This window comes from Triticum dicoccoides, chromosome 2B, assembly GCF_002162155.2.
Source record: "Triticum dicoccoides isolate Atlit2015 ecotype Zavitan chromosome 2B, WEW_v2.0, whole genome shotgun sequence".
NCBI lineage: Eukaryota > Viridiplantae > Streptophyta > Magnoliopsida > Poales > Poaceae > Triticum > Triticum dicoccoides.
This window is the reverse complement of record NC_041383.1, coordinates 690,287,356-690,301,176: the sequence shown is the minus strand read 5'-3', so window position 1 is coordinate 690,301,176 and position 13,821 is coordinate 690,287,356. Positions and strand designations below refer to the sequence as shown.

Sequence of the window (13,821 nt, the reverse complement as noted above, 5' to 3'; positions counted from 1 at the left end):
GGCACCGGGAGTTCCTCATCCGCACCAGGAGAAGGTAGGTTCACCGGATCTCCTAGCCCACTCCGATCTAAGAATCTATCAGCTGCCAGTATGCTTTTGGCTAGGAATAGCTTGCTATTATGCAAAACTACATTGTCGTCTGCAGTTCTACGACGGGAAAGGGTTTGATGACAAGTCGAGGAGAAGTTTGACGACTCTGATTCCTGTGATGGTGAGGATGATTGATCAGTGGAGGGGGCTAACAATGGAAATTATGCAGAAAAACATGAAGCCGGCAACAAGCTGACGGATCAGCACCAAAGAAGCAAGGTGTAGAAGATACTCTGGTTTTTGAACAGACATAACCAAAAGAGACCACCGATAAACCAAAAGAGTCGCCGCCACCGAGGTCAGCACTAGGTTTTCATCTGGAACAAGCCAACGAACACCGATGCGCCCGCATCCAACCAAGCCAACCGCCGCCGAGCGATCCCCGCGTCCAAGCCGAGCCAATCCCACCAAGCGGAAGCTCACAGACTAAAAAAACCCCAAAGCTCACCGTTGTCGTCCACCGCGCCAACCATAGCAGCTAGCCACAGGACGACACCTCACGTTGGGGCCATCCAGAGCGACACCTCCACGACACCGTCCTCGGTCTGTGGCTCACCAGCACACCACGGATCTGCGACGACATCTTCGAATATCGTTCTCCTCCTTGGAGGTGCCACCGTGGAACTCCGACCTTTCCGTCGCCCCAAATCACAATTTATATTAGAAGTGTAACACAGACCTCTTTGTCGCCACCACGGAACATTTTCTTACAAAGTGAACATTTTTTGAAATTCTAAACCATTTTTGGAAAAAATGATCAATTTTTTTTGAAATTCCAGACAATTTTTAAAAATGTGAACACATTAAATTGGTGAACAATTTATTAAAAAGTGAACAAATTTTGAAAAACATGAACCATTTTTTAAAACGTGTTTCACTTTTCAAACAGTTATTGAAAATTGTGAAAAAAATTCAAAAGTCTGAACAAATTTTAAAAACATGAACAAAATATTATTCAGAACATTTTTTAAATGTGAACGAAATTTTCGAATTTTTCTAAACAGCAAAATAAATAATCAAAAAACTGAAATATTTGAATTTATGAAAGACACAAAAAATAGAAAAGGAAATTGGAAAAGTGAAAAACAAAGAATAAGAACAAATGAAACATGAAAACCTGAGAAAACCAAAAAAAACAATAGAAAAACAAACTAGACAAAACTCCGGTTCAGGAACCTTCTAGAGGTTCCCAAAACTAGTAGAAAAAAACTGTAGAGAAAATACAAACGCTAGCTAATGGGCCAGCCCACTCCATCGCTCGCTTGCATATCTGTGTGCGAAGCCTCGACATTTATGACGCATTGAGCGTCCTATAGGGTTTTCCGTCTCGCTCCTCCGCCTGTGTCCGGGCTGTGAAATTCCAAATATCCGAACCGAACTGACCCGATTCGATAATTCACGTCCCCGACACGAAGTAAAATGGGTCTATACTAGTCCAACTTCCGCATCCAGTCGCTGTCCATATGGACATATCATTTCCTCCCTATCGGCCCCATCCCAAGCCCAACCCCCAGATCGCCAGCGCTGCCAGCGTTGTCCTCATGGATTCCTTCGCTGCCGAGAAGCCCACATGCTCGGCAGAGCATCCCTGCGTGGCGTGGCTCCGGCATCGGGGACTCCTCGCCTTCCTCTTGGATCAAGGCCTCCACGACTCTATGCTGAGTAATCAAGCGACCGACCTCTCAATAGGCAGCTAAATCCTTCCTTCCTTGGTTCCTAACGTCAACCTAACGTATGTAATCCCGTGAACTTGCGCGTGCAGGGTGACGCGGAAGACCGGCGTGCACATGAGCCTGTGCCACCTGCGCGGGTTCGCGGAGCGAGGCCGCTGGGCGGACACCATCGCCTACCTAGAGCTCCACCTGCCGCCGCCCCGCCAGCAGAGCTCCAACGCAGACCAAAGTTTATTATTGTATATATGTTAATATTTTTGTCTATAGACTTTGTCAAAGTTTATAAAGTTTGACTTTGATTAAAACTAATATGCAAAGTAAATAAAAACAAAAAAAGTATTTTAGCCTTTTTCGGGTTTTACACTAGACCTTCGGGCTTCTCGGGATCGAGCCGTTAGGCAATGCCCATGCCTAATTTGACGTCTACTGGTAGCCCAATTGATCCAACCAACCAACGGTGGCCCAACTCAGCGAGAGAGGGAATTCCCTAGCGGACGCTCACTGCGTCGAACTGTCAGGGGTTCGCATAGGGAAATCGACCGATCGATCCGCTTGGGCCGGCCCATTTAAATCCTTTCAGCGATCCTGGTTGTGCAAACCTTCTAGAGGTTTCTGGTCGGGTTTTTTCTGTTTTTGGGAAAAGGTTCCTGAACCGCTTTCTCTTTTTTTTCTATAATTTTTCCCTTTTTATTTTTTTATTTCCTTTTTGTTTTTCCTATTTATTTTGTTCGAAACTTTTAAATATTTCTTCTGAATTTCAAAATTTGTTCACAATTTTCAGAAAATGTTCATGTTTCAAAAATATTCAGGAATTTGCAAAAATGTTCTTGTTTTTGAAATTTTGCTCCCAAGTTCAAAAAATGTTGGTGTTTCAAAAAGTTCAGAAACTTCAAAAAATGTTCCTGTTTTCAAAATATCTTTACAAATAATTATATTTCTGTTTCAAAATATATCCAGGAATTTCAAATTATGTTCTCCTTTCAAAATTTGTTCACAATTTTTCTAAAAAATGTTCACGGTTTCAACATTTTATTCGCAATATCAAAGAATCTTCACATGTTTCATATTTTGTTTGCATTTCCAAAAAAAAAATAGAAATATGAATTTTGTTCGCATTTAAAAAAAATGTCATAAATTTATGTACTGAATTTGAAAAAGGTTATTTATTTCCATGTTTTGGTCCAAAATTATTCGTGATCTCAGAAAATATTCAGGGATTTCAAAAATCGTTTGCATTTTTCGTAATACGTTTATTTTTTCAGAAAATGTTCAATTTTTTAAGAAATGCTTGCATTTAGGAAACTGTTTGGGATTTTCTAAAATTATTCCTGGTTTTTGAAAAAAAATAGGAATGAAATGAATTGTACACTTTTCGAAAGAAGTTTGGAATATAAAAAAAATTGCGGCATTTCAAAACAGTTCGCAATTCCAAGGAATGTCCCTAAAATGTATTCCCAAATCTCAACCCCCGCTCTGTGTTATGACTTATGATAGGATGTTGCGCCTATTATGACAAGCGGCTGATGTTTGTTGGATTGGCTAACAGGTCATGGCGAGGTCTCTAGATCGAATCCTGCAAGTTGCGGTTTTTGTTTTTCATTTTGTTGTGTCGACGTCGGTGGGCCGGCCCAGGCGGAGGGCTGTCTGTGCGAACCCCTTCCATTTTGCCGCAGAATGCGGCAGATAGGATGTCCCGCGAGAGAGAGCGACTAGGGTTTAGTATCTCTACTACTAATAAACAATCAAACTTTTTCTTTCTTAAATACACCTCAGGAAACGTACACAACTAGATTAGTACCATCAGATCATCCCTCTTAAGTAAATCTTAACTGTCAGGATTAATCCAATCCTGAGACGGTGTGCACTTAGCAATTACCGCAGGCTGACCGTGCTCCACCGGGTGAAGAAATATCCACGTCCTACGTCCGCAACCCTCAGCGCCAAATGTCCCGCAATCTCTATCTCTACTACTAATAAACAATCAAACTTTTTCTTTCTTAAATACACCCCAGGAAACGTACACAACTAGATTAGTACCATCAGATCATCCCTCTTAAGTAAATCTTAACTGTCAGGATTAATCCAATCCTGAGACGGTGTGCACTTAGCAATTACCGCAGGCTGACCGTGCTCCACCGGGTGAAGAAATATCCACGTCCTACGTCCGCAACCCTCAGCGCCAATCTCTACTACTAATAAACAATCAAACTTTTTCTTTCTTAAATACACCTCAGGAAACGTACACAACTAGATTAGTACCATCAGATCATCCCTCTTAAGTAAATCTTAACTGTCAGGATTAATCCAATCCTGAGACGGTGTGCACTTAGCAATTACCGCAGGCTGACCGTGCTCCACCGGGTGAAGAAATATCCACGTCCTACGTCCGCAACCCTCAGCACCAAATGTCCCGCAAAGAAAAACTTAGGGCAGAAAAAAGTCTCACGCCGCCGCCGCCATCGTTTGCCTGCGCCGCCGCCGCTGCCACCGTTTGCCCGCGCCACCGCCCTTCCCGCGACGCCCCACCAGGCTACCACAACAGGACCTGCCCAGGCGTGCTCTTGATTCACCGGTCTTCCCTGCTGGCCCTCCCCTTGGCCCCATATTTGTCTTCGATTCGCCTCTGCTCGATGAAGGACGACATCAGCCTCGACCAAGGACTGTAGAGGTGGATCCATGTGCGTGCTTCCTCCACTAATCACCCCCCTACTCTTGACCACTCACCCTTCTCCTTGATATATTTATTCCTTTGTTTGCCAAGCTGCTGGTCGAATCTCACCTAATCGGGCTTGTTGCGTGCTTGTGAACTGACATGATCTACCAGCCCCGGTAAGGACGTATGAGGATGGTGGCGCCGTGATGTGGGATGAGGATCAAGGGCCGGGCACCTATGAGGATGGATGGGATCGACTTGCTGTCGACGAAAGACGAGATCAAATAGCAGTTATCTTTTCGGAGGGACGGATCGACCCCACTGTCGAGATATGGATGCGGGCATCTTCCGTGCGCGGTTTTGCGTATGCTTGAGCTGTAAGCTCTCTGCTAGCTCTAGAAAATTGCTGATTCATTTGGTGATTCATCTTTGTTACTGATCATCGTAGTGCTTATCGAATGATATTATGATAATGGAGCTTATTTCAGTTAGAAACGTTGTTAGCTCTGCCTCTCATGTAGTCTTTCTTGTACGCATGGATGGGGCTGAACATTCATAAGCAGAAGATTCTTAATTTAATTGGATCAAATTGTTTCATATAATCTTCCCTATGATGACTTCAGGCTGCATGGCTCCACTGTGTACTCTGTTTTGCAGAGATTCCATAGGCAGGTTTGGCTATGCAGGTTTCTCCTGTCCATATGTAGCTCGGGTCAATTTAGAGCTTTGGTAGCCGTTACTGGAGCTACAAGAAACCACCATGTCTTCTATATCGTTCTGACTACTGGGCTGCTGCAACAAGTCGCTACTGGTCATGATTGATTCTTGTGTTAAAGGTGTGATCTTGATATGGCCACTTATCAATCTTGTGCTGGTTCATGGTGATGATTCCAATATGTTCTGTGATTTATTCGGTTTATGGCTAAGGAAGTGATGATTTTATTACCTCTTAGATGCACAACATTTCACACTTGACATCAGGATGAGGCATATGCCCAATCCACTTCTGTCCTGACCTGGAACTGTACCCACCAGCTATACATTGTGCAATATTAACCCTCATATTTCATGAGATTTTGATCAAATTGCAATTTCGGGTCTGTCGGCTATACCGTCAACTGGTGATTTCTTTTTTAAGTATTCCCTCTGTAATGAAATATAAGAGCGTTTAGATCACTACTTTAGTAATCTAAACGCCACCATATTTCTTTACGGGGAGTACATTCTTATTCCTTTTCAATTATTTTCTCTTGATGCTCTAGGCCTTAGCTGAACTCTTAACATATGTTTTTTCTATTTGATTCCGATCTCTCTGCCATTACATGGGACATTGGGCATATATCACACATTGTTTTGGTAGCAGTTATAGTTGATTATTATCAATAGTAAGCTCTAAAACATTTGGAACGGCTCAAGTACTATTTAAAGTGTTGCTTATGAGTGCCCCCATGAAGATACCTACCAACAACTCTGCTCTGTACTGTTACTTCTGTAGCACTGAATGCCATGCTAAATCTTACTATTTTGCAGGATAATGTCCCTGAGTATATAAACCTGTTAGTTTTCCTTAATTGTTTAGAGAAAGATAATAGCGATTACGTTGGCACTGCTCATGCCATCCTATGTTACATGATTTTGTTGGATGGTTCAGTTATTGTGATTTCTCAAGTTAGGCATGGTATGTTTCCTCAACATTGGGTGTGTGTTTGTTTTCGGCTGTGCCTAAATATTGGTGTTTATATCGCAACGAAGTTGATGCATTACAAAATTTCCGATTTTCTCTAATTTAATGGCATTTTCTCCTCCTTGTAGAAGATGGTTCTAAGTGGGCTACTGAAACAACGGCAATATTCCAAGAAGGCTAAGAACAGGAGAGCACAAGAAACATATTCCTAATCAGGCAACAACCTTCTTTGATACATTATTTGTTCATCGGAAGTCCTTGAAGAAGGATGGATACAACAGATGCAGAGATCTACAGGTTGTTTCCGGGCATATTGGAGATGTCACAATAAATGTTCAGCCTTGTTATCTGCAGAAAAATAAATGATTGTCTGGTTTGGTTTTGGATTATTAGAAGTTCCAGTCATGTCATGAATCATGAGTAAGTTTGTAAATTCTTTCTTATGAGGCCTGATAGATTGTCATTCAGTATGCTGCTGCCACTTAGTAATGTAATCTCATAAGAGGTGGAGAGTATTTATTCTCAGGATGAGAGCAATAATTAGATTTTCCTTTAATGCTAAAACATTATCTTGGATTTTTGTACAAAATAATATGACTGATGTTACTCTTTGTTCTCTATTATAAGATATAGACATGGGAGGTTATCTTAGAAAACTCAATTACGATAATCGAATAAGGAGATTTGTAAACATGCTTTTTATATGAATTTCAAGGTCTTAACATGCATGAATGATCTTGCTGGATGATGCTGACTTATTTTTGTAAATTTGAACGTAATTCATCATACTACATCAGTAAGAAGCATATATGATTTCATTCATACTGTTTGCTATTTGTGTACCACACAATTGTCGTGCTTCTGGTTGATGACGACTGTCAATTCAAAACTCTTCTTATACGCCATGTAAACCCATTTCATTATGTGAGATTTATCTTTGTAATGGATTAGAATATTTTTCGTGCTATTTTTTTAAACAAATGAAGAAGAGAAGATATTTAAAAAAATCTGGAGACAATATTAGTGTACATATAACTTCAATATATAGAAAAAGTGGCTTATTTAGTGTATATATATGCATTAACTGAGACGTGCGTGCACGTGCAAACTTACTAGTTCCCCGAAATTTCGTATTCCCCTCGCCGCTCTCTCCCCCAAACTGTGCCCTATCCATCCCAATCACCAGCGATGATGAATGCCTCCTGCGTGTTCTCCGGCGAGGTTGAGGGCGAGGCCGGCGACAAGAGCTCCGGCACGGCGGACCAAAAAAATGCCTCCGGCGAGGGGAATGGCGTGACCGCCTACAAGTTCTCCAGCCTGCCAGAGTATCCGCGCGTGGCGAAGCCTTCGTCATCGGCGCCTCATGGGCTACCTCTGGTGCCAAGGCTTCGACGACTCCTACAACGAGTACACGCATCATCTTCATATACGCTTCTCTTCAAAAGGGTAAACCAATATCTTTCCTAACGCACCGCCCGATCTATGCGATGCCCTGCACTGCAGGCTCATGAACAAGACGCGCGCGTACATGGACCTGCCGCACCTGCGCGGCCTCATCGAGGTCGGCCGGTGGGCCGACGCCGTCGAGTACGTAAACAGGTTCCTGCCGCCGGCCACCACCTGTCACAAGAGCTTTGACGCCATTGTCTTCCGTCACTTCCTTATGATGCTCAACGGGTTCGCCGACGCCGCCGCCGGCAAAGACAGGTTGCTACCCAAGCACTACCTCCAACTGAACCACAAAAGAACCGTCAGCCACGCCGAGCTGAGGCTCCGCTCCATCAATTTCAGCATGTCTGTCGACCGTTTCAGGTATCTATCTCTCCCGATGATCCACCAATTTCAGCATCCGCGGAGCACGCATTCTAGTATTTCAGAATTAGGATATATAGATTCGTGCAGACTGCAGAGTCATAATCTCACACACGTGCGTGTGCGTATGTACCAACGCAGGGCCAGCATCAACTGGCAGAGAATGCAGATAAAGGCATCGTCTCTTGTCTACACGCTGGCTCATCGCGTTCCAGAGCTGCGAGGCTGCTTCTCGCTGCCCACCACCGGCTTCAACCCGCGCCATGTACTTCCCATTGCTTCCGGGTACGTACGTAACCCCATGCATCATCCAAACTTTATCCTGCTAGCTCCTCCATCACCTACCACTACTTTGTAGTCTAATATGTAAACATTTCAGTGATCTGAATAATCTTGGTTATTGATATGTATCTTTTTCCTCGGAAGAAATCAAGCAATGGTCTTGTAGTGATGATGATTTCCTTTTTCTCTGTTCTGTTTGCTCATGAAACTCTTCTTGCTTCTACCTGTGCATTGATATAAAATCAGAATGGCGTACAATACAATAGCTGGCAACAAATTGAACTCTTGTGCTTGTGTCATTCGTGGGTTGGACATTGTTCGCTTCTTGATTCATCAATTAAATCCACACCAACTGTGACAAGCACAAACCAATTAGTTAATCACCTGTTCAGTTATCGTTGTTTTTATATTGTTCTTGCGTGGTTCTGAGTGGGCGATTGAGAAAGAATGAGATAAGGAAGAAGGTGTGTGTGTGTGTGTGTTTTGCAAAATATGATATGATGAAGGGGAAGTAGTTGAGTATTTTTTAATGCAATAGAACCAGAAAATGAAGGGGTATGTTAAGACTTAGATGTCCATTTACTTGTGAAGTTGCTTGTCTGAGCTACTCGATCCAGTCCAGTGTATCACATGATTCCCGGTTTCAGTAGTCATAATTCTCAGTTTCCTTACTGTATTTGATCTCTCTGCTAGTTTGAGGAGTCAGAGGCGTTATGTGAAGCAGAAAAATACAGGATCAGAAAAACAAAAGGCTGTCATCAGGGCCTTGAAGAGGTAATTGTACATCTTCACTAACCTGAACTACTAGACCTTTCCTCAATCCCACTCTTACTGGTTCTTGCTCACTTCTGAACATATCCACATTGCTTTCTTTTTACAGACAGTGTCGACGTCGTCATATGACTTCAAAAATTGGTATGTTAACCCCTGTACTTGCAAAGATCATATATACGATTAAGCACATCTGTGATAGTTATTAACTATGTGTTCCAATCAATGGGCAGAGTCGGTTGACGAAGCAAAGGAATTGCTGTCGGATCTCCTTGGTAAACACCAGCGTCTCTTCATGGTCTTTTGTTCATTATTAGGACCTTGTAGCTCAAAAGCTTCAGAATAGAAGAGACCTGATCTACTTATATTGTCCCGCTGTTTGAAGAAATCTACTTATATGGGAACTGATGAAATTTTGGGATTACCTTCAGATGCAACTATACGATCTGGCGTACAAAAGTCATCCTCTGATATGAGCCATCCACTTGAAAATGAAGGTAAAACCTTGCTTGTGTTTTGTTCACCCGTAACAAACTTCATGGTCAAACTTGTGGTTTATATTTTACCTTCTAATATCATAAAATTGATTGAGGTTTGGGCGTGCTGTTGGATTTTGGTCTGAATCAGTGCTGTTTGAATTTCGAAGTAATAATTCTGCGCTACATATTATAGCAGCAAAGTTCATGGTCAAATATTTGATTTAATGTTATGGCCCTTGCTAATAATATACCAAATGCATGTACATGCCATGGACGCCTTCTGGCACGCACTGATAATGCCTTTCCATGCTTTTGATTCCTATATGCACATTGTGACCTCCTTTTTTGTGCAATATGTCTTTACAAGATCAATCATGGAAAATGTCTTGCTCTTATGTTCCATTATTGATGTGTTGGTTGCTTCACATCTAGTGGCTTTTAGTTATGAACTCGAGTTCATAATTGCAGGCACTGTTACTGACTCCCAAACTCGATGCAGGTGCTCAATTCTTCCAACCCATGTCTGGTACCTTGACAGAAGCTAAAACCTCTGGGCCATTGACAACTGCAGGTAAATTAGTTAATCTGTGGATGCACCTGCCGTGGATGCCTTGTGGGCCGCCTATCTGCTGATATTGCCCTTCCATGCTTTTGATTCCTACTCCTCCGTCCGGTGAAGAGTGTACATTCGGCTTCAAATTTGTCCACAAAAGAGTGTACTCTATCTTTCCAATGCACTTTAAAGTAGAAAAAAATGTTTCTCTCTCATCACACGGTAATCAAGACGAATAACATTCCACACATGGTCTCCTTAATTTCTACATGCACTTGGGCTGGCCATAGTGGGGGTAACATAACCGGTAACATGCACTTGGGACTAGCAAATATGCTTATGTGGCACACAATTAAAGAAGAGAGAGAGGGTTAGAGTAACATAGGTAGATACTGTATCATGTTAAATGCTATGCTACTTTGTGTCATGCATGGCAATAAATATGGTCATCTATTTTATTTTTTTTGAAGGTCACCGGGGGAGGGCAAAGCCCTCCACCTGAATTGTATTCATTTTTGCCTATAGACTTTGCAGCCTAATACAAGATAGGGTTCAAGTGAACCAGAAGAACAGGGGGGCACAAGAAGAGAGATAAAGTGAAAAAACACATGGTGAAGGGGGGGGCACCCCCGAGCACTCGACTGCAACAGTCAGCCGAGACCATACCAAGACACTGTACCATCGACGCAATCGAAAGGCACCGGCCAACCAGGACCGCACAACACCGCGACACCACCGATGCCATGGGGTACAGACTGCACAACGCCGCGACACCACATGTGTCATGGGGTACAAAATGCACAATGCCGCGACAACACCATGTCATGGGTTACAGACTGCACAACGCCGCGACACCACCAGTGTCATGGGGTACAGTCAAAAGGTCACGCCAGGCCGAGACGGCGCCACGGCACCTATGTATCGTCGGCATAGTCAAAGGACATCACCAAGCAGAGAACACCCCAGAGTACACCCAGGCCATCGCGATGAACCAGGGGATGAAGACAACGCCATCAAGATGGAAACGACGTGAAGCGCCGCCGCTGTCTCGGCCAGCAGCAGCCGGCCGACCATGGATTTCTCCCATCCCCGGTCACATCTTCACGCAAAAAGCATCGCAGAGCAGCCGCCAACAGCATCGGGCAGCGCAGGAACGGGCGGCCCCAGATCCAGGTGAATCCAACCGGCAGAGCGACGCCAAGGGCACCAGTGAAGACCACCGGTGAGGCGCCCCCAGCAGGAAAAGCCACGAGCAGTGGCAGCCCACCGAGGGAGAAATGGGAGGTGGAGGGCTCCATGGCAGGAGCCACGACGCCACCTTCGTTGGCGAGCGCAAGCAGAAGCACGACGACGATAGAACAGGGGGTGGCGGAGGAGGAAGACGCGGAGCACTGCAGTAGACGGTGACGAGTGGTTGAGGGCGGAAGGCGTCGCAGGCCGGCGAGAAGACGCCGAGCAGGAGGATGGAGGGCGCAGTTCCTAGCCACGAGGCAACGGCGGATGCAGCCTCCGCCGACAAACCAGGGGCCGCTGCGGTGCCCCCAGCGGGTAAAGCCACGAACATCGGCAACCCACCGGGGGAACTGGGAGGTGGAGGGCTCCAGAGTCGCAGGAGCCACGACGCCGACTTCGTTGGCGAGCACAGCGAAGAAGCACGACGACGACGGAGCAGGGGGCGCTGGAGGTGGGAGACGTGGCGGCAGAACCGCAGTCGGCGACGGCGAGTGGTTGAGGGCGGGAGGAGGCGGAGCCCAACCCAAGGACGTGGAGCAAGGGGCGGGGCGCAGCACCAGGAGCAGCAGGACTCCGCCGATGCAGCCACGAATCGGCCACCATGGGGGAGGAGCTTCGCCAGATTGGATCTGGGCGGGCTGGGCCGAGTGCGCGGGGAAGACATCAGGGTGCCGCCGCCGTCCCGGAACCGGCCAGGGCGGGGACAAGCGCCGTTGGAGTGGACGAGGGAGGGGGCGCTGGAGAGGGGGGCGCGGTGGTGGAGCGGCTCCGGCCAGATCGAGGGTTGGGGGAGGGGTTCTGGCACGGAGATTGGAATGAGACCGCCCCGCCGCCACCTTCCCTGGGTGCGGCGCGGCTTCGCGCGGCCGGCCCTCCGGCGACGGCGTTGCGGGGAGCGGCGGCGCTGGTTCCCCCCGTGTCGCCAGACGCGGGCGACGCGGGGGTCGCTTGCAATATGGTCATCTATGATATTACTTTATGTTACTATGCACTATGGAGGTAGTATCATATACTAGTATCATATGATACTCCCCATTATGAGTAGCCTTAGGGGTTGGGTAATTAAAGAGGAGTGAGATGGTGGCTTGCACCTTTCTAATGCATTTTTTACTTCACTCCATAATTTGTCCTAAAATTTTTATACGTACGCTTTTCACCGGAGGGGGTATGCACATTGTGGTCTCCTTTTGTGTAAGATGCCTTTAGAAGGTCTATCGTGGAAATGTCTTGCTCGTCCTCTGTTCTGTCATTCTTGTGGTGGTTGCTTCACATCAAGCAGCTTTTATCTTTGCATGATAACTTAAAATTGCAGCTGCCATTTCAAACTGCTCAACTTGTCGTGTTAATTCATAACTGCAGTCGCTGTTTCTAACTCCCAAACTCATCGCAGGTGCTCAATTCCTTCAGCCCATCCCAGGCACCTTCACAGAAGCTAAAACTTCTGGGCCATCGACAAATGCAGGTAAGTTAGTTGAACCTCTGCTTGGTTGATCTCTTGTAGTGTTAGTTCTTACTAACACTACCGCAAGCGACCATTCTTACAAAAAGAAAAAAAACATTGATCGTATCATGAAATAGTCAAAATAAACGTTCACCTTTGGTCCTGAAACATTCGCTGTTAAGAGACATTGTCATGTTATGTTGTCATAATACTTAAACAATCTTTATTCTGGTGCAGGCACGAGTAAGCATGAGGGCGAAGCAGGTTGTCACAGCATTACTGCTTGCCAGGATTCAGATGGGAGAAAGAATTCAAGGGATGAACTTGCAACGGCTGAGCAAGACCGTGATTCAAAACGGCAACGGTCAAATGGGGCACCTGGTGAAGCAACACTGGTAAGAATCAAGACAAAGAGCTCAGTGAACAGTACACTGGGCTTAGTGGGTTTCCTTTTACGAATATATAGATTCATTTAACTGGCAAAATCCATCCTGAAGCCTGAAGGCATCTGGTGCTGTACGAATCGCCCTGAAGCCTGAAGTTACTGTCTCGGATGATGTTCATTAACAGACGCGGTGCTTGTCTTTGCGCGTGTAGGTCATGCCAGGGTATTGTGCTGTGGAGAATTTGAGCGCCAAGCCGAGTGGTGGAGAGGCGGCCGCTCTATGAAGTACCCATTCTGCTGGAGCGTTTGGCTATCTTGTTTTGCTGATCGTTTTACCTGCTGCTTGAGGCCTGCGAGTCACCTGGAACTTATGACGATGTTTCTTTATGATGCAACTCTGTTACCAACTACTGGTGCTTGTGTTGGGACTAGTTTCGATCACTTATACCACTAAAGTATGTAAGCTGCTCAGTAATGGGTGATGCTATGGTACTGTAATGATGAGGATTTATTGCTGCTGGATGGGAAGATCTGTGTTGCGTCCCAGGTTCCTGTTGTTGCTAGTCCGCTCTTTAGATTTTGGTTAGCTACTTCTCTTGGATTTTTTATTTTTTTTGCGGGGACTCTTGGATTTCTTCTAGTAATGGAAATCAGGGGATCTTTTACTAAAAATACTCCCTCCGTTCCTAAATACAAGCCTTTCTAGAGATTTCAATATGGACTATATATGGAGCAAAATGAGTGAATCTATGTACATTCTAAACG

The 13,821-nt window shown here is 45.1% G+C and overlaps 1 protein-coding gene across 2 annotated transcripts; it reads left to right on the top strand.

Moving 5' to 3' along the window:
* The first annotated feature begins 9,436 nt into the window (after nucleotides 1–9,436).
* LOC119368343 lies at nucleotides 9,437–13,368 on the top strand. 2 transcript variants are annotated; one of them, XM_037633631.1, is made up of 4 exons: nucleotides 9,437–9,462; nucleotides 9,944–10,015; nucleotides 12,909–13,066; nucleotides 13,269–13,368. In XM_037633631.1, the coding sequence occupies exons 1-4, from the start codon at nucleotides 9,438–9,440 to the stop codon at nucleotides 13,338–13,340; spliced, it is 327 nt and encodes a 108-aa protein (XP_037489528.1). In that variant the 5' UTR covers nucleotide 9,437; the 3' UTR covers nucleotides 13,341–13,368. The 2 variants fall into 2 exon arrangements, 1 of the variants encoding a protein (XP_037489528.1); XR_005176608.1 differs by lacking the exons at nucleotides 9,437–9,462; nucleotides 9,944–10,015 and adding an exon at nucleotides 12,609–12,692.
* The last annotated feature ends 453 nt before the right edge of the window (nucleotides 13,369–13,821 follow it).

Coding starts and splice junctions, on each gene's coding strand:
- LOC119368343 (XM_037633631.1), top strand. CDS start 9,438: ATGAGCCATCCACTTGAAAATGAAG. Junction 9,463..9,943: donor CCATCCACTTGAAAATGAAG/GTAAAACCTTGC, acceptor AACTCGATGCAG/GTGCTCAATTCTTCCAACCC. Junction 10,016..12,908: donor TGGGCCATTGACAACTGCAG/GTAAATTAGTTA, acceptor ATTCTGGTGCAG/GCACGAGTAAGCATGAGGGC.